The sequence below is a fragment of the Notamacropus eugenii genome, chromosome X (assembly GCF_028372415.1).
Source record: "Notamacropus eugenii isolate mMacEug1 chromosome X, mMacEug1.pri_v2, whole genome shotgun sequence".
NCBI classification, from domain to species: Eukaryota; Metazoa; Chordata; class Mammalia; order Diprotodontia; family Macropodidae; genus Notamacropus; species Notamacropus eugenii.
In genome coordinates this window covers 10,440,344-10,464,698 of record NC_092879.1, presented here as the reverse complement: position 1 = coordinate 10,464,698, position 24,355 = coordinate 10,440,344, and the positions used below count along the sequence as shown (strand labels likewise).

At 42.5% G+C, this 24,355-nt stretch overlaps 1 protein-coding gene and 1 pseudogene across 1 annotated transcript; one reads left to right on the top strand and one right to left on the bottom strand.

Moving 5' to 3' along the window:
* Window positions 1-1,283: 1,283 nt before the first annotated feature.
* Window positions 1,284-2,228, bottom strand: LOC140516253 (olfactory receptor 13H1-like). The gene has a single exon (XM_072627288.1). It carries the CDS (start codon window positions 2,226-2,228, stop codon window positions 1,284-1,286), a length of 945 nt encoding a protein of 314 aa, XP_072483389.1.
* A 16,721-nt stretch (window positions 2,229-18,949) lies between these two features.
* LOC140516252 (eukaryotic peptide chain release factor subunit 1-like) lies at window positions 18,950-19,818 on the top strand (annotated as a pseudogene).
* Window positions 19,819-24,355: the final 4,537 nt, after the last annotated feature.

Here is a 24,355-nt window from a genome sequence, read left to right as displayed (position 1 = left end):
TAGGCCTTAGCACATAGGGCTTTGTCAATAGTAGGTAGAGAAACAATATTCATTGGATTAAGTTGCACTCCCCTGCTGAAACTTATCTCCCACTACTCCCCTTCAAGCACTCTGGGTTCCAGCCAAATTAGGCTATTGTCCATCCTGACAAGCCTGCATTCTTTGCCCCATACTCTGATCTCCTCCTTAATAGCTGGCAAGATTGCATGATGTAGGACTAAAGCAAGCCCTACCCTTGGCCATAGAATCAATGGCAAAGGCAGTTAGGCATTGGGGATGGGGGGGGGGGGGACAGGAAGCTGAGCCAACCTCCAGTGTGGGAAGATGGCTTTTGTTTTCTAGTCAGTTCTCAAATTCTTCCAAGACAAAACGTCAATCAACTCCAATTCAATGTCTATTAAGCACCTACCACTGTCCCAGGTACTGAAAGACCACCAGGACGGAAAGTCCCTTTATTGCTGCAAATCAGCAGCTATTCTTCATCTTCCTAGAGTCTTAGAGAGTGGATTCTGAACTCAGAAGGGCTTAGTAACTTGCCCGAGTTCCCACACCCAGTATTGTCTCTCAGGCCTTCTTTCTGTCCACCATTCCACACTGCCTCTCAGATGCTAAGGAAAGATATAAAATTGATCCAGTCACCACTCTCAACAGGTTTGTACTCTGCTGCCTCATTTATAGAGAATGGGTTTCAATGGGGAGGGGGGATAATGGAAATCATTTATAAATAGAGGACAAAAAAAGAGGTAAACCTGAGAGAGCTATGATGGGCTCCAGTCCAGGCCTCATGGTTTTCAGGGAGATGGCGACAAGCTGTGATGAATGCCTGTGTTCTCCTAGAGAGTTGAGAGTTCTGTGGAAACTTGCTCCACTTACTACCTTAGTACATGCTTATCTGTATCCAAGTTCATAGGATCAGAGATTTAGAGATGGAAGAGCCCTTGGAGGCCATCCAGTCCAATGCCCTTATTTTACAGATGAAGAGACTCATCTGAAGCTAGAATCACACCTAGAGTTTCCTGATTTCAGGGCTCAATCCATCATACCACTTGGCCCTTACCCTGGATTCTAACCTCCTGGAAGGCAAGGGATATCCTGTGCATCTATATCTCCTCATAGTGCCTGTTAAAGTATTAATGTGCTCAGGAGATATTTTTTACATGATTAGTTGGGCATCCCATGACCCAACAACTTATTGGGGAATGTTCAACCCTACAAATCCAATGCCATCACAGCCAGTACCAAATTCAAGTTGGCCTGTCCACTGGAGGGCACCATCATGGAATTTAACGCCAAGATTTTGTCCTTAAAATTACTTTCCTGAGGGTAGATTTCATGTCTTTGTTTCTTAAGGTATAAATAAGGGGATTTAACATGGGGGTCACAGCTGCATAAAATATGGAGAAGATTTTGTCTTGACCTTGAGGTTCTTTATTCTGAGGCTTCAAATAAATATAGATGAGTGTCCCAAAGTAGATGGAAACTGTAGTCAAGTGAGAGCCACAAGTGGAAAAAGCTTTGAGCCTAGCCTTTGTGGGGTGAATTCTGAGGACTGCAATAAGAATGCGCAGGTAGGAGGCCAAGATGAAAGCCAAAGGCACTGGCATGGAGATGATGGCAGAAGCCATCATCAGCCCCTCTAGCAAGGCGGTGTCTGAGCAGAGCAATTTGAAGATGGCTTGGACCTCACAGGAGAAGTGGTTAATGGCATTTCTCCCACAGAAACTCACAGGCACTGTCAAAATTGGAATAACAGTGACCAGGAACGCCACTGTCCAGGAAGCCAAGGCCAGTCCCCTGCAGACTCTAACACTCATTACCACAGAGTAATGCAGGGGGGTTGAGATTGCCACATAGCGGTCATATGCCATGATGGCAAGGAGGAAACATTCAGTTAGTGCCAAGAAGGCTCTGATGGCAAGCTGGGTAAAGCAGTCATTGTAGGAGATGGTAGGGAAATCCCATAGGGCATTCATCATGATGAGGGGGACCGTGCTTGTGGAAAAGAGAAGATCCAGGATGGATAAATTACTGAGGAAGAAATACATGGGCGTATGAAGCCGAGACTCACCCATCACTGCAACTATGATGGCACTGTTCCCAAGCAGTGTCACTAAGTAGACAAAAAGCAGTGCCCAGAAGAGAGCAATCTGAGATGCAGGCTGCTGGGACAGACCTACAAGAATGAACTCAGTCACCTTGGTGTGGTTGCCAATCTCTTGGTAATTCATTTCATAGTGCCCATGGGAAGGTGGGTGGGAGGGCACATGGGAAATCACAGTTCTTGAGAAATAACCAAGGTGCTCAGATCCCCAAATGGCACAGCTTGTCAAACTGTCTCTCATCTGACACAGACTTCCATGAATGCTTGTCAGGGCTCTGTAGGGCTATGAAATCAATAGGATTGGTTCTCACGGGAAGTTACTGATTTATCTTTTCTAAATGTCAGTTTGAGTTGGATTATTATTTGGGCACCTTCAGTTACCAAAACATGCTTTCCTCTTTGCCTTGTAGTGGTGTACTGTTCCCACGGGTGATCCCCAATGTTCTTGAGAACCTGAAGTCTGTAGCCACCCATAGGAGGTAAAGATTTCTTCCATTTCTTTTCGCCAAGACCTGGATAAGGAACAACCTAAAAAGGAAGAAGAGATATTTTGTGAAAATCTCCATTCCCAACATTAATGTTCTCATAATCACTTGATCTTATGTAACCCCTGCTTGTGGAGACATGGATCTTTTGGATAAAATGAGCTTTCCTCCTATTTGCCAGGCATGCATATACAACATTGAATCTCTCTTGCCTGATTAAAGTGATGCGATTTTGCTTCCTATCTTTCATGAAAGTTTAGTGGAGTCAAGAAGTTTCCAAACCCTCCCGGTTACTCATCATCACCTTTGACTCTCAACCCCACCATCTGATCCATTTTAAGTCCTGTCCCTCCTCCCTCTGCACCGTCTGGCATTTGGCCTCTTCTCTTTGCTGACTTTGCTCTCTTGGATAATTATAGCACCCTCCCCATCAATCTTCCTGCCTCTCAGCTCTTCCTTTCTCTAATCCAGCCTTCGTCAGGGCTGTTGAAATAATCTTTGTCAAACCTATGTCTGATCAAGTCACTCACAACCTTTCCATGGCTTCTTAGCACCTGCTGGCTAAAATAGACACTTCTTAGTCTGCCATTTATTTATGGTCTGCCACAGTCTGCATCCAGCTTGTTTTCTTAGCCTTCTTTCACAGTAGTCCCAACCATGTGTTAGCTCTGTGCTTCAAGCAAACCCTGTGACTAGTCGATCCCCATACTCCAAGTGTCAATCCCCAAACTCCCTCCTCCTCCTCCTCCTCACCTTTTGGATTCCTCATCTTCTTCCTGCAAATCCTAGCTAAGGGTCAGCCTCCTTCCTGTAGGCTTCCCTCACGTCTCAGCCATTTGTGTCCTCTCTTTTTCAGTGTTCCAGAGGCCCACTGGTCTCCCCTTTTCCCCTTCCCCTTTCTACTTATAAAAAATTGCTTGGGTTCATGTTGTCTCTCTGAAGTTGGGAATTCTTGCCCTTTGGTGTGTCCTGTATCCTGCAGGCAGTCTGGAAAAGCCTGGGTAAGTCACTTCACCCTGTTTGCCTCAGTTTCTTCTGACAAACCCCTTCTGTATCTTTGCCAAGAAAACCACCAATTTGGACGTGGAATCAGGCATGACTGAACAACAGCATGCCCAGTAATTAGCACAAAGACTGACGTGTAGTTTATTGTTCTTAATAAATATGGGGTTTTTTTGAAATACCTTTATCAGAAAAGACTGAAAACCATTCCAGTTTCTCTTCTCTTCCAAGACCAAGATTATGCCCTTTTTAGCTTTAGATCCCCAGGGCAGAGCACAGGAACAGCAGGCTCTTAAATGTTTGCTGAATTAAGGGAAACCGAATTTAATTGACGGGGGCAAGACTTTTTACTTCTCAGTTCTCTCATCTGTAAAATGGGGAGATTGTACTCAAGTCCATTTAAGTCTCTTTCAACCCCTTTGGAGGCGATGACCTCTTCTGAGAATAGAGCATCTTTCATTGGACCATATATCCTAAATAGACTTTGGAACTGGTGGGTCCCTATTCCCACAGTGGTGTCATGGACTCAACCACAGCTGGATTTAACCTTGTAGTCCCCTGGAAAGGAATAGAACAAAGCAGGAGAATTAGGTTTTCCAGTTCAGACTTGGATGCAAACCTTATTCCTCCCAGATTCTGTTTGCAATGCTGATGAGCACATCATGTTCTAAAGGAACATGGATTTGGACTGACGTCAACCCTATTTGGGTCAGAGGTTACTTTGTCAAAGAAGTATGACTCCAAGTTCCAACCCAGACTGTGGTTTCTACCAAGGCTCAAAAGTCATTTGGGTTCAATGCTCTAAACCTGGGTCTCAGTAACTTGGTGGCTTGCTTACTAGTGAGATGCGTCAACCTCCTGGAAGCCTGAAGAGGTGCCCCAACCTCTTTGTAAGAACTACTTCTTCATGGATTTTTGTGGGTTCATGTCCTTCTTCTAAGGTGATATGGTTCTTCATAGCCGAGGAGGCATAATGTGAGAAGATCACTATGGGTGTCCCAGGATTGGAATAGAATGAAGGCATTTTTCCTGCCCCATTCCCCCATTGGATGGTTCTTAGGTTCAGCTGCCCTCTGGGAGAGAGGCAAAGGGGCACAAGCCAGCAATTGGTGAAACCCAGTCTGACTGCCCCAGGGGCTATGAGAGGGCCTGTCTCAGGGGATCTGAGTTAGAATTCTGGCTCTGCCACAGGCTACTTGAGTGACCTTGGGCAAGTCACTTCCCTGCCCCTCTCTTGAGGGCCTCAGATTGCTCATCTCTAAAATGAAGGAGTGAGACTTGAATACTTCTATGCTCCCTTCCAGCTCTGACCCCATGACCCTGTATGCTGAGCCATATTTAGTGTCAGAACCTTCATTCCCTTCCTGCTTTTGTCACTTGCCACCTACAGGACCCAAGGTAACTCTCCTTGCTTCTCTTCTTGGGGCCTCAGTTTCTTCTTTTGTAAAAGGAGAGCATAAGGCCTCTAAGGTCCCTCCAATTGCTCAGGCTCTGATCCTTACTTGGCTTTCCTGAAGAGTGTTTTCAGATGAGAATTTGTACTAGGAAACTGAACAGACTTCCTTGTGAAGGTTCTGGCAATAGTAGGTTCCAAGTCATCCCCTGGGCTGACAGTATTGGGTCATCTCAAGTGAGATGTGCCCTGTGGTCACTGAATAACTAACTCTGCTTTCCCAACCTGACAGGGAGCAGGCACTGTCAAGGTGTGCTGGTGGAATCTTTAGCAAATGAAACCCAGAGGAAATAAGTAGGTTGGGCTCCAGCATAACAGTGGGGAGCCAGGGTTTTCCAAACCTCTGGAGGACCAAGCAGCCTGGTTCCTATTGTCTGCTCACAATATTTACCAAGAAGGAAAGGACAATGAAGGCTGATTCTATACCCACTCTGCCAGGGCACCATTTCTAGGGAACCCCAGCCCCACCAAAGCTCAAAGCACATCTGTCCATCCAGAAAGCCCTGGGGAACACACGTTAAGTTCTCAAGAAATTTGATAATAAGTCAGAAGTTATGAGGGAGAGAGCAGGGGCCTTCAGGGAGAGCTCCACCCAGTCTACACTACTCCCTGATACTACACAGGAATCACCCACCAAAGACAATCCAGTTGCTTATTAAGCTCTTTCCCTAGGCAAAGCTCTGGTCCTTAGACTATCTGATTTGAGTCCCCCTCCAAGCCAGGGAGCCAGGGGAGGTAGGCTTGTAATCACCATTTCTATGGAAGGTGACTGGGAGGCTCTGGGGGAGAAGAGACCTGCGGGAGTCCCACAGCTAGCTGGCATTGGAGGCAGGATTGGAACTCCGCTCCTGACTCCCAGCCTGGCACTCCCTGTTCCCTGCATGAGGCTACCTATCAAGAAGTCCATCACCTGCTTGGGGAAGGAAGGCTACACGCACCTGGATAAAAAGCAACAGGCATTTGCTAAAAGTCTGCATTGTGCAGAGGCAGGCTGAGGCTGCAGGAGGCAGAGGAGATAATCCAAGAGACAGACCTTGAAGTGTCCTATAGTTGAATTTGAGGAACCAGAGAGATGAGTAATGTGGAATGGGGCTGGGGGGATGGGGAGCCTGCTGTGCTAGAGACATATGGAGAGGGCAGGTTGGAGAGATGAGTCAGAGCCTGGCTACAGAGGGCATTCTCCATTGGGCAAAGGAGATTCTATTTCATAAGTAGGCAGTATTTAAGTGTTTAAGCAGTGACGGGGGTGGGGAACCCTATGAGAGACCAAGGCCTTAAGCCTGGAAGCTATATGAAGGAGGGAGCCCAGAGGATGGTTGCAGAAAGATGGAAAGTATGACAGTGTGGGAAGGCCTGGGTTATGGGAATAGTGAGCAGAGGAGAAATCTCAGACACAGAGAGACAGAAACAGAGATAGACAAGAGACAGAGAGACAGTGAGAGAGGAGAGACAAAAACAGCGACAGAGAAAGACAGAGACAACAAGACAAGAAGGACAGTAACAGAGAGACAAAGAAAGACAAAGGGACAGAAAGAAAGGAGAGACAGAGAAAGACAAAGAGGCAATGAGACAGACAGGAGAGAAAGAGACAGAGATTTATTAGGGTTTTGTGAATTCCTAGAATATGGGCCCTGGAGAGTTAGGATTCAAAGATGAAACTGAGGCTTTCAGTCTAAAGGATGCTGCTACCACTGACTCAAGTGGGGAAGTCAATGGTAGGAGCAGTTTTGGGATGAAAGGTAATGAGTGTACCATGGGATCTGTGACATAGCAAAAGATGGGTCCAACAGCAGTCCTCTGCCTTCAAGTATGTCTCCTGCCTGGTCTCCAGCATCCTGTGGGAAGAGGGAAAATGCCATTTCATGATGCAAGAGTCTTGTGTCTTTGTGGTGAAGGGAGAGTGCAGCACTCTTTCATGCAGGGTCCTGTCTGTCCCCTGCTTCCTAATGGAACCATTTCATACAGCAGCAGACTTCTCGAAAGGAAGAGGAGAAAGGTCATTCCATCACATCTCCAGTCTGGTCTCCTACCTTGGGGAAGGGGATTAACACCATGCCTTCAGTTCCAAGTACAGTAGAACATAGGTTTATGAATTTAATTCATCCCAAGATTCTGTTAGTCATGCTATTTGTTCGTATTGCAAACCGAATTTTCCCATAGAATGCCAAGTCAGATGATTGGTACCACATCCCCCAAAATATTTATATAAAAATAATTATTTTTAATTTTAAGTAAGTTTTTTGTCCCTAATGCGCCTGAAATACAATGGCAATGATTAGTACACAATTAAAACTGAAAAGAAAATAATTTAATCTGCACTTTACCTTTGAGAAGAGTCAGGGCAGGAGTGAGGGAGATGAAAGGGAGGAGGAGAAGAAAGGGTTCTTGGAAGGAGAATCTCCTATGGGAACAATGGGGTTTTCAACATCAAGAATCTCTTATGCTACTTTTACTAAAAGTAAGCCTACCACTCCTACCTTGACTTCTTTTCCGTTTTTTAGATCACTTGCATGTTTTGACTCACTGATTTTTTTCTTCACATTCTTTTCTGACTAGAAATCTAACTACACTTGTTTTTGACATTTTTTCAGAATGTCACAGAAATGTGACATTGCATTATTGTTAAAATATTCATATCTCTCTCATTGCTACAACCTTATTTGAGTGATGTTTTTCAAGCAAATTTTGATGTTTGTACTGCGAATTTTTGTTTGTCCTACAAAACATATTTTGCGAAAAAAAATTTTCCTCATCCAGTGGAACATATGTAAACCAGGTTACTCATAAACCGAGGTTTTCATCTTCAATCATTTCCTTTCCTACTGTTTCCATCTTCTGGCTCTCAATGACATCTGGCTTCTTTCTCATAACACAGCTTCCATGGCCACTCTTTCCAGCACTGGCTGCACTTTTGTTCATTCTTCCAGACTCACTAGATTCTCCTTGCTCTCCACTGACTCTTCCAGGTTTTCTCTCCCAACCTCTGGGCCTCAGTAACCTCTCCTCCTTTGAGCTTCCCTCAATCCATATCCACCAAGCAAACAAAGTTCTGGTTGCTGCTGTCTATGGGCCTCCAACACTCTCCCCCTTATTTTGTCAGTGAATTCAGGACCTGGCTCCCAGATACACATGACATGAATCACTTGAGTCTTGGTCTTTCAAAAGGAGGAAACAGGCTTAAGATTTCTGGCTTTTTTCTCCTTCACGTTTTTGGGTTTTGTTTTCTTTGTCTTCTGTTCTCCCTTTCTCCTTGGTACTGTTTATGCAAGGAGGACTTCCCAATAAAATCTTGAGATCTGCTCCTTCCAAAGGGGGGGGGGGAAGGACTGGGATTTGGGGCTGGCTTTTGGTCTCCAGATTTTTATTCAGTTTGGTTTGCTTGTTTTGGGGTTGGGTTTTTTCTTTTCCCCTTTCTCCCTCTTAGTATTGCCCATGCCAGGGGGAATGTCTGTTCAAAGTCCTAGAAGCATTGAAATGGTGTACAGTCCTCTAGAAGATCCCTAGGACCTTGCCAATGGGTGGTATGTGATAGGACCAGCGTTTGCCTGGTGCCTCTTCTTTCCTCCCACCCACAACATGGGGAAGCTTTACCTTAAAGAAGACAAGGTTGTCTCTAGGACCAGATTGGCCCTGGCTTGCCTGAAGCAGCTTTCTGAAAATCCAGGGACATAAAAAGTCCCAACCAAGTGGTGTCTCTGATTTTTGGGGTACCTAACATCACATAAGTCACCATATCCTGATGAGGGAGACTGGCCCCAGAGAAGTAACATGCCACTGTATCTTTATGGTATATCCTTGCTATGTTAGGACAAAGTCAACTGCCTTTTGTAAATATTCAGTGACTTACTTTGGCACTCATTTAGTGCTAAAATTGAGCCTGAACTAAGAGAGTGTTGACCCCAGAGCCCACCTGCAACAGGAGACAGACATCAAAATTCTTGAGCAGAATGAGGAATGGTTTCTTGGCCATGGTCACCAGGTAAGTGGCCAGGATAAAGGTTTTCTCTTTATCTTTGTCACTGGATGGACTCAGGAGGAACAATTCAAAGACAATGGTTTGGTTTATTCTTTCCATGGACCTGCCAGAAGCCAGCATCATTTGTGAACCAAGACCAGAGTTTCTTTATATACTCAATCAATGTTCATGCTTATAATTTTCCCCATTTCCGTCAGGCTTGAAGGTTTACAGAGAACTTTTCTCACCTTCCCTACTGTAACCTGCCTCTTCATCCATGTCATTTCCTGGACAGTTGAGTCATAGCATCCATACTCTACCACCTTCAACCAGAGCCTGCTTTCAAACTTGACTCTCTAAGCAGAACTGGGCCTGAACTGGAGTAATTGAGTGGAGCCTTCTTTCCTACTAGATGTACCTTTGACTCCCTTGTTAATTAAATCAACTTACATCATTGCCTCAGTTTCACCTTCAGACAAAAGAGTTCAATTTTCATTGGGGACTAAGCTTTTAGGACTCTCTGCTGCTTGGAGCTAGGCTGAGGAAAATTGCTTCTAATGAATTAGGGTGATAATTCTTTTGCATGGCTCTTAGAGTTTTCCTCACAAGAGCTCTATATGACAAGCATTACATGCATTTTACTGAGGAGGGAAACTGAGGCTTCCAGATGTAAAAGGCCTTGTCCACAATCTTCCAGCTCATTAGTGTCAGAGACAGGATTCAAGTCCAGATGGTCCAGCTTTCTGTCCAGCACCCTGGAGAGTGTGCTTTGTCTTGATGAAGAGAAGCAAAGTTCTGGACCATGACTGGAGTTGACCCTGTGGAAACCCATTCTTTGCCCTTATCCTGGAAGCCACATCTTACCTGTGGGCTCAGTCAGGTCTCATTAACTCATCCAGGATCCTTGAACCACTGAGCAAATTCAGTTTATGATTCAGAAGGGCTGCTGGTGGCACTGCCAACTTTTCACTTGAGACTCAGGGCTGAGTTTTTGGCAGGCTTAAGGTGCATGAGAAACAAAAGCTTTTGCCTTCTGTTCTGGGTGGGGCTGGAGGAGATAGGAAGGGTCTGCTGGGACCAAATGCCCTGTGCTCTTCTCAGGGTTTGGAGAGTCCTGGGAACAGATTGCTCCCACCTCATCCCCAGCTGCTCATTAGAGTAGGCTCAGTCACCTGGGAGTACCTCAACTCAGAAGTAGAGAAGTGGCCTCTAGTGATGAACTTCATTCTAGTTGAGGAACTAGGAAGGAAATTAGCATTTATTAAGGGCCTACTGTGTGCCAGGCACAAATTGGGAACATGGCCCTATAGAAACATTCCCCACCCCACTTTTCACAACCACTTAAAACCAAAAAACCATCTACAACAGGGTCTTCTTTGAGTCTTTTGCTGGCCTACATCATTTATTCATTTATTTCTTCATTCTACAAAAGTCTACATGATACCTCACAGAATCACAGAATCCAAGTTGGAATAGACCTCTAATTTCTCCAGTGCAGACTCAATTGTTTTTCTGTACTCTGTACTTAAGTGTTTAAGTAGAAATCCCTTTGTGCTGGCCCCTGAGAACTTGGTATTTTAAGTGGGATTTAAGAGAAGGAAAGTGTGCACATACCACTCAGGAGGGTAAACGCAGAAATGTGGGCACCTCAGCCTGTTTTCTTAGTACCCAACATTGGGCTGCATGATGGCAAGGTGTCTCCTTCAGCATGACCAAACTTCTCTGGCATGACAGAATGCTAGGTTGGAGTGGCTGGCAGACTGAGGGAGACTTGTCCAAGATGAGGTGATGGAAATACAGGCTGCTCAGGGAACTGGAATGTGCACAAGTCAGCCAAAGCAATAATCCTGGAACCATCAGCCTGAGCACTACCTAATAATCCCAAGCTAGGTATCTCAATCATGGGCAGAGAGGATAGAATCCTCTTTTAGTCAGTGATGTTACAAACAAGTCAGATCAGATACAGACAAGGCTTGGTAGGCCTTAGATTTGGCATCATCTGCCTTGGATAGGGGGCCTTAATTGAATAAGCTGCAGGACACAAACACAAGAACGAAGCAGGAAGGAGGGAACATCCATGAGTAGAGGTAAACTGAGTCAGGAAACAGGCAGGCTGAGACATGAAACATAGTCTAGCTTTATAGTGGCAGCAAGAAACAGAAACATGGGAGCTTAATGAGCAGAGGAGTTACATAATCAGACCTGTGTTTTAGAAAAGGAGAGGTCAAGGAGTCCAATGAGGAGCCTATTGCAATAGTTTGGGCATGAAGGAAAGGTCTAAACTGGGATGGAGACTTGCAAATAGGGAAAGGGATGAACACAAGAGATGCTGAGGAAAGAGAATCACGAAGCCTTGGCAATGGGTTATTGTTGTGTTCGTCCTTTGTTGCCAAAGAAGACCATGACATCAGAGAAATGATGACATGACTTGCACTTGACTTTGTTTTGAGGGAGGGTTAGACCAACCTTGATGAGGGAGAAGGAGAAGGAAGGGAGAATATTTGAGACTGGGAGCCTAGCTGACAAGAAAAATGTTGGTGGTGCCCTGAATAAAAATGGGGGGCTTGGGAAGAGGGGAAGGAAATAGAATGACTGATTTCTGGTTTGGACATACTGAATTCGAGACGATCCAAGACATCCAGTTAAAGATGCCTATCTCTAGGCATCTCTAATATCTAATAATGCTAATATTAGACCAGAGCTCAGAAGAGACACTAGGAATGGGTAGATAGATTGGGGACCATCTGCTTGGAGGGACTAATTGAGCTCAGGGGAGTTGATGAGATCACCAGGTGAGATAGTATAGAGTGGAAGGAAAAGAGAAGAGGGCTTGGTGTAGAGCTGAAGTGTAGGGGGACACTTAAAATTAGGAGTAAGACATTAAAACCTAGCAAAAGAGGCTAAGAAGGAGTGATCAGACAGAAAAGAGGAAAACCAAGAAATAGCAGTATCCCCAAAACTCAGAAAGAGGAGAGCATACAGGAGGAGAAGGCTTAATAGTATCAAATGCTGCAGAGAAGTCAACAAGTAACAACATAGTACCTCAAGGTTTGCCAAGTTCTATGTTAGGATGCAGATTGAGAAAAGGCCCTCAGATTGGGCAATTAAGAGATCACTGGGGGGGCAGAGCCAAGATGGCAGAGTAGAAAGACGCACATACGCTACCTCTGAACCCACTGCCCATAAAATATCTGTAAAAAAAGAACCACCGGCGAATTCTGGAGCAGCAGAAGCCACAGAACAATGGAGCGGAGGAGATTTCTGCTCGAGAGAGCCTGAAAACCTCTTGCAAAAGGTCCCTCACTCCCTGGACCTGGAGCAGAGCCCAACCCTGCCTCAGCAGCGCAGTGAGGAAAGGAGCAGATCTGAGCAGGCTTCAGGGACAGAATCTCCAGTGGCCGCGCAGGTCCCCCACCCACAGGTGACAAGGGTCAGTGAGAGGGTCTCTTCGGTGGGTCGAGAGGGGTGTGGGGTGCCCCCATAACTCAGGCCCCCTTGGGAGGCAGCAGCAGAGGTGGGAACAGACCAGGGCTCCCCAAGCAGGCAGGAACCCAGATCCATTGTTGAAGGTCTCTGCATAAACCCCCTGAGGGAACTGAGCCCAGGAGGCAGCCCTGCCCTGACCTGAGCACCTGAACTTAATCTCACACTGAATAGCAGCCCTGCCCCCGCCCAAAGCCCTGAGGCTGGGAAGCAGCATTTGAATCTCAGACCCCAAGTGCTAGCTGGGCTGATCTGGAGGCCAAGTGAGTGTAATGAGAATATTCAGAAGTTAAGTCACTGGCTGGGAAAATGCCCAGAAAAGGGAAAAAAAATAAGACTATAGAAGGTTACTTTCTTGGTGAACAGGTATTTCCTCCCTTCCTTTCTGATGAGGAAGAACAATGCTTACCATCAGGGAAAGACACAGAAGTCAAGGCTTCTGTATCCCAGCCCACTCAATGGGCTCAGGCCATAGAAGAGCTCAAAAAGGATTTTGAAAATCAAATTAGAGCGGTGGAGGAAAAACTGGGAAGAGAAATGAGAGACATGCAAGCAAAGCATGAAAAACAAGTAAACATCCTGCTAAAGGAGACCCAAAAAAGTGCTGAAGAAAATAGCACCTTGAAAAATAGGCTAACTCAATTGGCAAAAGAGGTTCAAAAAGCCAATGAGAAGAAGAATGCTTTCAAAAGCAGAATTAGCCAAATGGAAAAGGAGATTCAAAAGCTCACTGAAGAAAATAGTTCTTTCAAAATTCGAATGGAACAGATGGAGGCTAATGACTTCGTGAGAAACCAAGAAATCACAAAACAAAACCAAAAGAATGAAAAAATGGAAGATAATGTGAAATATCTCATTGGAAAAACAACTGACCTGGAGAATAGATCCAGGAGAGACAATTTAAAAATTATGGGCCTACCTGAAAGCCATGATCAAAAAAAGAGCCTAGACATCATCTTTCATGAAATTATCAAGGAAAACTGCCCTGATATTCTAGAACCAGAGGGCAAAATAAGTATTCAAGGAATCCACAGATCATCACCTGAAAGAGATCCATAAAGAGAAACTCCTAGGAATATTGTGGCCAAATTCCAGAGTTCCCAGGTCAAGAAGAAAATATTGCAAGCAGCTAGAAAGAAACAATTCAAGTATTGTGGAAATACAATCAGGATAACACAAGATCTAGCAGCTTCTACATTAAGGGATCGAAGGGGGTGGAATAGGATATTCCAGAAGTCAAAGGAACTAGGACTAAAACCAAGAATCACCTACCCAGCAAAACTGAGTATAATACTTCAGGGGAAAAATTGGTCTTTCAATGAAATAGAGGACTTTCAAGCATTCTTGATGAAAAGACCAGAGCTGAAAAGAAAATTTGACTTTCAAACACAAGAATCTAGAGAAGCATGAAAAAGTAAATAGCAAAGAGAAGTCGTAAGGGACTTTACTAAAGTTGAACTGTTTACATTCCTACATGGAAAGACAATATTTGTAACTCTTGAAACTATTCAGTATCTGGGTACTGGGTGGGATTACACACACACACACATGCACACGCACACGCACACACACATAGAGACAGAGTGCACAGAGTGAATTGAAGAGGATGGGATCATATCTTAAAAAAATGAAATCAAGCAGTGAGAGAGACATATATTGGGAGGAGAAAGGGAGAAATGGAATGGGGCAAATTATCTCTCATAAAAGAGGCAAGCAAAAGACTTATTAGTGGAGGGATAAAGAGGGGAGGTGAGAGAAAAACATGAAGTTTACTCTCATCACATTCCACTAAAGGAAGGAATAAAATGCACACTCATTTTGGTATGAAAACCTATCTTACAATACAGGAAAGTGGGGGATAAGGGGATAAGCAGGGTGGGGGGGATGATGGAAGGGAGGGCACGGGGAGGAGGGAGCAATTTGAGGTCAACACTCATGGGGAGGGACAGGATCAAAAGAGAGAACAGAAGTAATGGGGGACAGGATAGGATGGAGGGAAATATAGTTAGTTCTTACACAACACTACTATTATGGAAGTCATTTGCAAAACTACACAGATTTGGCCTATATTGAATTGCTTGCCTTCCAAAGGGAAGGGGTGGGGAGGGAGGGAGGAAGAGAAGTTGGAACTCAAAGTTTTAGGAACAACTGTCGAGTACTGTTCTTGCAACTAGGAAATAAGAAATATAGGTAAAGGGGTATAGGATGGAGACAAGGGCAGAGAGGGATGATAGAACAGAGGGCAGACTGGCAGACAGGGGCAATTGGAACGCTCAGTGTTTTGGGGTGGGAGGAGGTGACAAAAGGGGAGAAAATGTGGAACCCAAAATTTTGTGAAAACGAATGTTAAAAGTTAAATAAATAAATAAATAAAGAAGGAAAAAGGAAAAAAAAAGATCACTGGTAACTTTGGTGAGAGTCATTTTAATTCGATGGTGATTTCAAGTGAGCAAAAAGAGAGACCATGGAGTTGCAGACATTTAATAATGGATCATTCTTTACGTGAGGGAGGACAGCTTCTTTGTGCACTGATGTAGCAAGCACTTAGCTCCTAATGGTAATCACCCCTCATCTTTCTATAGTACTTTCTGATTACAAAAGTCTTATCTAATTTTATCCTCTCACTAAGTCTTTGGAGCAGTCGGGGTTCATGTTTTGACTATTTGACAGACAGGAAAGCTGAAGCAAAAAGAGATTTGCCGTACATCATCACCGTTTCTTCCAATCCTATTCCTGGAATGGACTCAGATTGATCGAGGGAATGATCTCTGTCTCCACATATTTGACTTTCTTTCCTCTTTGGGAAGGAGGACTCCTTACTGGAGAGCTATCCACCTTAAGGATTCCAAGTCTGACTCCTTAAAAACTTCTGCCCTGCTCAGACTCTGCCATATTAGGAAGTTATATGTCAAGACCTCTCTGGACTTCAGTTTTCTCATCTGTAAAATGAGTGTTGGACTCGATGGTCTCTAAATACCCTTCCGGATCTGACAAGCCACTTAATTTCTCTGGACTTCCTTTTCCTCCCTTGTAAAATGAGAGGGTTTGATGAGAGGGTCTCAAAGTTCCCTTTCTGTTCTGACAAAAGCTGCTTCATTTCTGTCATCTCACTTTTTACTCTTGTAAAATGAGAAGGCCGGCTGACATGATCTCTCCAGCTTCTTGCAACTCTTGTCCTTCCAAGTTAGTTAATAGCTTCTTGTCCTGCAAAACTCATTGGGCTGTGGTTGAGTCTGGAGACAAATGTGATTTCCTGCTCTGCAAGAGAGGGGCCTCTGGACCCACAGCTGCTCATTGTCCTCCCTAGAGAGGACTGAATTCTTGGAATGCAAACCTCTTACTTGAGCTCTCGATCACCACAAACGCACAAGGCTCTGTTTCCATAGCATATGTCTCCATCATTATTGAAGCCGCCCTGCCCTGGGCCCCTCACATGTCTGCTTCACCTAGACTGTAGCAGTGACTGCATCACTGACTGCCTCCCCAGGTCCTGGAGCACAGTGCCCTGCTGGGAATGTGATATGGCCATGCAGAGAGCCAGAAGCTCCATCAGGCATTTTGCCAGGAGAGTCAAGAATTTTGATGACCTCATGCATTCCAGATCTTAGCACCCTCTAACCACAGCTTTAACATTTTCATTGATGTTATCCCAAATTGGGACTGGGGAGCAGGGGTTAAAAATGCAAGACTTTAACTTGTTTTTAAAAACAGCACAATTGGGGACTATCCCAAAACATTATTAAAAGGAGAGATGCACCTAGCTAGCTTGCTAATTATATATCCATATCTATCTCTATATTTCTATATCTATAGAGATATACACACATGTGTGCCCTATTTTAATTATTATTTTATTTTAAGAGAAATTTTATTGATGTGTTTTGATATTTTCACATCACCAAAATGACATTTCACATCTTGGAGCCATCCCATATAACAAATAATATGTTTAAAGACAAAAATTGTAAAGTAAAATAAAAGATCAGCAAAAGTGATCAAAACTTGGAAAGAATCTGAAAGTATGTGCAATATACCAAACTCTTGGACCTCTCACCTCTGCAGAGGGATAGGCTGGGAGCATCTTCTCTTCGCTCTTCTTTGGGGCCAGGATTGTTCTTTGTCATTTTGCAACATTCACTTCCAATTAGTATGTGGTTGTTTTTTCCTTGGACCATCAGCCTATTCTTTCTGTTGTGGTCACTGTCGTCTTCTTGGCCCTGCTGACTTCCCTCTGCATCAGTTCATGTAAATCTTTCCATGCTTCTTTGAATTCATAATTTTCATCATAATCTTCCAGTACATACACATATCACAGTGTGTTTAGTCATGGCCCCCACCCCTGTTGATGAGATGCCCCACCTTTTTTTATTCTGAAATTAACGAGCACCAAATAAATTAAGCACTTCCATGTATATTATAGAACAGGACAGGATTATACATGAAAATGTGAATCATTGTTATGTAGAACTTGCTTTTCTTTTAAGTTTAGAATAAATTCAACATAAATTCCAAAAGTGTTCCCCTTCCTGCTTATGTTTTGTTATGGTTTTCTCTCTCTGGCCCTCTGTCTCTGTCTCTGTCTCTGTCTCTGTCTCTGTCTGTCTGTCTGTCTCTCTCTCTTTCTTTCTCTCTCTTCAGCTTTGTTTAGAAAAGCAAAATCATTGAAACAAATCAAAACAAATTCTTGAATTCGCCATGTAAAAAATGTATGCCTCATTGTATGCTCTGGAGATGTCTCATCATCAGTTCTCCAGAATAGCAGTATCAAACTCAAATAGAAATGGGGGCCATTAAATGATACCTAAAGATTCCAGTGGCCACATAAGACTGAGAAAACTTGTTTTATTGTATTTTTACTTAGTTTGTCAAATATATCCCAATTACATTTTAATCTGATTTGGACAGCACTTGAAAGTGTTTCTGGAGACGTGGCTGAGGGCCATATGCTTGATACCTCTAGTAGAATCATGATTGGTCATTGCATTTATCAGAGAACTTAAGTCCTTTGAAGTTGTTTTTCTTTACATTGTTGTTATTCTTTCATATATTGTTCTGATTCCGTTCACTTCACTTTGTATCAGTTCATATGAATCTTCTCAGTTTTCTCTGAAACCAGTCCTGGCATCATTTCTTTTAGCACAACAGTATTCCATCACAATCATATACCATACATAACTTGTCCAGCCTTCCCCCCTCAGTTTCCAATTACTTGCCACCATAAAAAAGCTCCTATAAGTATTTTTTGTATGTATGGATTCTTTCCCTCTTCCTTTAGTCTCTTTGGGATATAGAGCTAGTAGTGGTATCATTGGCTTTAAGGATATTATTCTATTTGGCGTCAGGACTCAGATTAGAGCAAAGATGTAGGTTTGAGAATTTACAAATTGGTGCCTTGAAAGCTAGTACAAGTATGAGCTTTATTACTATGTGGTGCAGCAAGCGGGCAAAACCAAAAGCACATACAAATATACACACACATATATACATACACACATTATATGGCAATAAAAATAGACATAGATTCGGCCACATGAGGTGTATACAATGACAAAATCTTAGTACATGCTCAGAGTTGGGGCTGAGCAGGGAAGTTTTTATACCTTAAAGATTGGTTTGGTTGAGAACAGGTAATCAATACCAGATATGGAAAGGGGCATTCCTAATAAGACCCAGATGTGGTGAGGAATTCCCTAGCTTGCTTTATTGTACCAAACTCTGGTGGGGGAATTTCCTAATTCCAACCAGAAATTGTGTGAGAGTCCAAATCTGTAATGAAGGATTCCAGAAAGGGGTGTTGGCATGCATCTGCCAAAGTCAGTTGGGAGTTTTGTTCAATCAGGAGCCAGTTTATATGTTTGATAGAGGGTCAGAATGAATCAGGACAGTGGAAAAGTATAGGCTATCTGTCATAGCTTTTTCAATTAAGTTCAATTTAATAAACATTTATTAATGTCTACCATGTGCCAGACATTATGCTAAACTTTGGGTGTACAAATCAGTCCCTGCCCTCAAGGAGCTTAGAATCTAACAGGGGAAGACAACATACAAAAGAAAGCTGGGAAGTTGAAGGGGGAAGAACTACCAGGAGAAATCAGCATTCCAGGGAGTTCAAACAGAGCAGAGCTGAAGATGGAAAGTGAAGAGTTCTCTGGAAAGTCCAGATCCCAGCCCTCTATAAAAGAAAGCTTTGGTAGGACTTTAGCGCTCTACCCTCTAGCCCTCTAATCAAGAGATAGAGGATGATAAGGAAGTTAAGAAGGTATTGAGTTAACAACTTGATGAGATTTCAGGTGATATCTGTTTATGGTCATTAGGATCACTTAACCTAAGTGAGTCCATATTGAAGTATTATCACTTATTCTGCAACATCAAACAGCATATTTCAAACATCACAATTATTGGGTGTCCTATGACTCTGCTGCCAGGGAGGAGCCACTGCCACCTGGGACTGGGCCTTTAAGGAGGAGAAGATGGCTGACAATTCCAGTGCTGTGAATAGAAACATGGAGATCTGCAAGATAAAGAAGTTCATCAAGAGTCTGGAAGCAAAGTTGTGTTGATCGTTCCTTTCAAACATCAGATTTCTCAAGTGGTAAAAATGTTAGCAGATTAGTTTGGAATTGCATCTGACATAAAATCTGATGTAAACCACTTTCCATCTGTACAGCAAAGATGCAAACTCTATAACAAAGTATCTCCAAATGGTCTGGTTATTTATCATAGAACAATCACGACAGAAGGAAAGGAAAAGAAAGGCAACATTGACTTTGAACCTTTCAAACCAATCAATATGTCATTGTATCTATGTGGCAACAAATTCCATATGGAGGCTCTTACAACACTGTTTTATGGTCTGATGAAAGCAAATTCATCTTTATTGTAATAGGTGGTAGCAGTACACTGATACACTCTGCAAGAAAATACAAGAGAAGTCCTACACAAATTCACTGTGAATCTCCCAAAGGAATAGAGAGTTGGGGAGGCCAGTCTGCCTTGTGTTTTGTCCATTTTGCCTATTTATGAATGGGGAAATGACACTGCTATGTAGGGAATGTAGCAGGAACTGTGCAGCTGTTTGCTTCCGGAAACAAAGTGAACATGGCTGGTCTCATTTTAACCGGATCAGCTGACTTCAAAACAGAATGGTCAGTCTGGTATATTTGATCAGGGATTGCAATTGAAAACTTTAAAATTAGTTGATATTTTCTATGATGGAGAAAATGGATTCAATAAAGTAATGGAGTTGTTTACTGAAGTCCCCTCCAATATGAAATGTATTCAAAAGAAGAAACTAATAGGGTGATATTTTCATCAATGTCTTTTTCCAGTTTTTGGTTAGCTTTCCCAATCAGATGACTGTGAGATGACACCTCAGAGTGACTTTCATGTGCATTTTTTAAATTATTAATGGTGTGGAGCATTTTTCTTATGGCTATTTGGGAGCTTGGATTTTTTCCTTTTAAAACAATCTGTTCATAATCTTTGATCATTTATCCATTGGGAAATGACTCAGTCTTACAAATTTGAATAAATTTCCTATATATCTTGGTAATGAGATCTTTATCATAGAAATTTGTTTCCCTTCTAATTATAGCTGCATTGGGTTTGTTTATGCAAAGCTTTCAAATTTTTTGTAATCAAAATTGTACATTTTCTTGTCTTTTTTAAAAAGAAAACATATAATTTATTTTTCAGTTCTCAACATTCACTTCCAAAAGAATTTGAATTCAAAATTTTCTCCCCATCTCTCCCCATCCCCACCCCAGGACAGCATTCACACCATCCACCCCTTCCTCCAGTCTGTCCTCCCTTCTATTACCCCCCTTTCTTCCTCTATTTTCCTGTAAGGCAAAATAGATTTCTATACTCCATTGACTGTATATCTTATTTTCCAGTTGCATACAAAAACAATTTTTAACATTTATTATTAAAGTTTTGAGTTCCACATTCTCTCCCTTCCTTCCTCCCCACCCACCCTCATTGAGAAAACAATCAATTCAATATAGGTCATGCATGTATGATAATGCAAAATCCTTCTATAATAGTTATGTTGCAAAAGACTAACCATATTTCCCTCTGTCCTATCGTGTCCTCCATTTAATTCCATTCTCTCCCTTGACCTATCCTCCCACAACAGCATTTGCTTCTGATTATCCCTTTCCCCAATTTGCTTTCTCTTCTATCATCTTCCCTCTCCTATCCCCTTCCCCCCTGCCTTCCTGCAGGGTAAAATAGATTTCCATATTCAATTGAGTGTGTTATTTCCTCCTTAAGCCAAATCCCATGAGAGTAAGGCCCACTTATTTCCTTTCATTTCCCTCCTCTTGCTCTCCATTGTAAAAGCTCTTTCTTACCTCTTTTATGTGAGATGATTTGCTATATTCTACCTCTCCCTTTCTCTTACATTCCACTCAACAGTAAATTTCATTTTTTAGGTATTCTTCCTTCATATTCAACTCATCCCATGCCCCCTGTGTGTGTATGTGTGTGTGTGTGTGTGTGTGTGTGTGTGTGTGTACACCCATGTACATATACATACCTACCTATATATAATATACACATACATACATACCCATACACACCTACATATATATATATGTATATATATATATATATATGTATATATATATATATATATATATTCCCTCAAACTACCCTAGTACTGAAAAAGATCTCATGAGTTACAAATAACATCTTTCCATTTAGGAATGTAAACAGTTCAACTTTAATGAGTTCCTTAAGGCTTCTTCTTCCTTATTGCCTTTTCATGTTTCTCTTGGTTCTTGTATTTGAAAGTCAAAATGTCTATTCAGCTCCAGTCTTTTCCACAAGAATGCTTGGAAGTTCTCTATTTCACTGAAATTCCATTTTTCCCCTCAAGTATTATATTCAGTTTTGCTGGGTAGGTGATTCTTGGTTTTAATCCTAGCTCCTCTGACTTCTGGAATATCATATTCCAAGTCCTTTGATCCCTTAGTGTGGAAGCTGCTAAATCCTGTGTTATCTTGATTGTGTTTCCACAATACTTGAATTGATTTTTTTCTAGCTGCTTGTAATATTTTCTCCTTGACCTGGGAACTCTGGAATTTGGTCACAATATTCCCAGGAGTTTTTCTTTTCGGATCTCTTTCAGGAGATAATCAGTGATTTCTTTCCATTTCTATTTTACCCTCTGGTTCCAGAATATCAGGGCAGGATTCCTTGATTATTTCTTGAAAGATGATGTCTAGGCTCTTCTTTTTGATTGTGGTTTTCAGGTAGTCCCATAATTTTTAAATTATCTCTCCTGTTGTTTTTCCAGTGAGATATTTCACATTGTCTTCTATTTTTTCATTATTTTGGTTTTGTTTTATAATTTCCTGGTTTCTCATAAAGTCATTAGCTTCCATCTGCTCCATTCTAATTTTTCAAGAACTATTTTCTTCCATGAGCTTTTGGATCTCTTTTTCCATTTGGCCAGTTCTGCTTTTTAAAACATTCTTCTCCTCATTGACTTTTTGGACCTCTTTTGCCATTTGGGTTAGTCTATTTTTTAAAGGTGTTATTTTCTTCAGCACTTTTTGGGGTCTCCTTCAGCAAGCTGTTGACTCATCTTTCATGATTTTCTTGCATTGCTCTCATTTCTCTTCCCAATATTTTTCCTCCACCTCTCTTACTTGATTTTCAAAATCCTTTTTGAGCTCTTCCATGGCCTGAGACCATTGTATATTTTTTGGAGGCTTTGGATGTAGAAGCCTTGACCTTGCTGTCTTCCTATGATGGTATGCCTTGCTCTTCCTCATCCAAAGGGATGGAAGAAAATATCTTTTCAACAAGAAATAACCTTCTATAGTCTTATTTTCTCCCCCTTTAGGACATTTTCCCAGTCAGATACTGGACTTTTGAGTCCTTTGTCAAGTAGAGGGTATATTTCCTTAGGCTTCCAAGGTTTTATGAAGCTGTTCTCTGAGGTATCTCTAGGGACCTGTAAGTTCTCAGTTCCTCCAAGGTGGCACAATCAAGAGAGAGGAGCTTACTCCTCTCCTGACCTGCACTCTTGTCTGTGAGCCACCACAAGCACTTTTCTCTGCCCTGGTACTACAAGTAGGATTCCCTCTCCACAGCTGCCACCAGCTATGCAATGCCAGCACTTCTCTTCACCCCAGGACCACCACTCAGGACTGAGACCCAGATCAGTCCCTTGATTCACCCAGGGTCTGTAGGCCTAGAGCTCCAGAAGCAGCCACTGTCACAGCGGCTGCAGTCACTCTCAGACTGGTGCTGGGGCCTGACCACTCTCCCCTCTCACCCAGGTGAAAGAGCTTTCTTACTGACCTTTGAAGCTGTCTTTGGCTTTTGTGGGCTGAGAAATCTGGGAACCAAAGCAGCTGCCTGCGATTCCTTATCCTGAAGCCTGCTCCAATCCTGTCCCTGCCATTCAGCCCATGCTGTGCCCTGCTTTGCTCTGAGCCCGGTGCAATAGACCTTTCCTGTTGGTCTTCCAGACTGTCTTGGGCTGGAAATCTGTCTCACTCTGTCATTTTGTGACTTCTGCTGCTCTAGAATTTGTTTACAGATATTTTATGGGCTATGGGGGGAGAGCTAGAACAGGTCTGTCATTCTACTCTGCCATCTTGGCTCCATCTCCATGCATTATATTTTCTATGAGCTTCTCTATCCAATGTTTGGTCATGAACTATTCCATCCACAGATCAGAAGAAAGTTGTAAACATAATAGATCATATCCTCTTGCATTTTATAGGTTAATTCATCTCATTCATATTTACAATATGATTGTTAATTCTATATTTCCCTTCATCCTATTCTTTTATACTTTTACTTCTTCTTTCTCCCCACCCACTCTTTACAAGGAATAAGAGAGTGGTATGAGAGAAGGAATATTTTTAGTACTAGTGTTCTGCTCGGTACAATCTGATTCTGTCCCCCTGCCCTTCTTGTTTTTCCCCTAGACTCCAGTCACTGTCCACTCTTTCTTTCTTCCTTCCTTCCTTCCTTTCTTCCTTTCTTTCTTCCTTTCTTCCTTCCTTCTCTTCTTTCTTTCTTTCTCTCTTCCTTCCTTTCTTTCCTTTAAAACTCCTCTTTGCAATCCACTGTCCAGAGTTAGAGTGTATTTTGCTAGTGGCTAATCCCACCCTTGTTCTAGCCTTCCTCTTATTTTCTCCTTCATCCTCTCCCTCTTCCCTCCAGTCTTCCTCCTGAGCTGAATATATGCATACATCCAACTCTGTGTGCATTTGTGGTTTACTAGTTCAGATGAAAGGGTCGTTCTAGTGTCATCAGCATCTCCCACACCTTCCTCTTGGTTTGTCTAGTCTTCTGTTTGCATACCCTAATTATGTTCGTTCAGTTCCCCTATCTTCCTCCCCTTTTCTTCCTTAGAGTATTCCTTTTCCCTTTACTTTCCTTTCTTTAAGATCATCAGAACATAGCAAAAACACTTCCAAACTCTCTGTCTTTAATAATTTTTCAAATTCCAACTTCTAGCATAGTTATATATGTATATGTCACATACCCTTCCTCCATCCCATTAGATTTTTATAATCTTGAGGACCCAGATTATGTTGTTTGTCATTTCTGCATTAGTACATAGCCTTGTTTAATCAAGAATGCTGAATCAAATCAATATCTCTAAATGAGATACAACAATAATTTCAAACATTTAAGAAGCAGATCAAGGTCCCCAAAGCACAATTTAAATGTGTTAGCTTCTAGGGAAGAGAGACCATTAGGTAAATCAACAACCTGTTAATCTGAAAATGTCACCAGAAGCACAATCTTCTTAATCTGTTGAGTACTGATGGGACTTAGTTGTGCTTGAACCTATGCTACTTGTAACGAATTGTAGCAAGTCTGAGAATGCTTTTCCACTCTGGCTA

Coding starts and splice junctions, on each gene's coding strand:
- LOC140516253 (XM_072627288.1), bottom strand. CDS start 2,228: ATGAATTACCAAGAGATTGGCAACCACACCAAGGTGACTGAGTTCATT.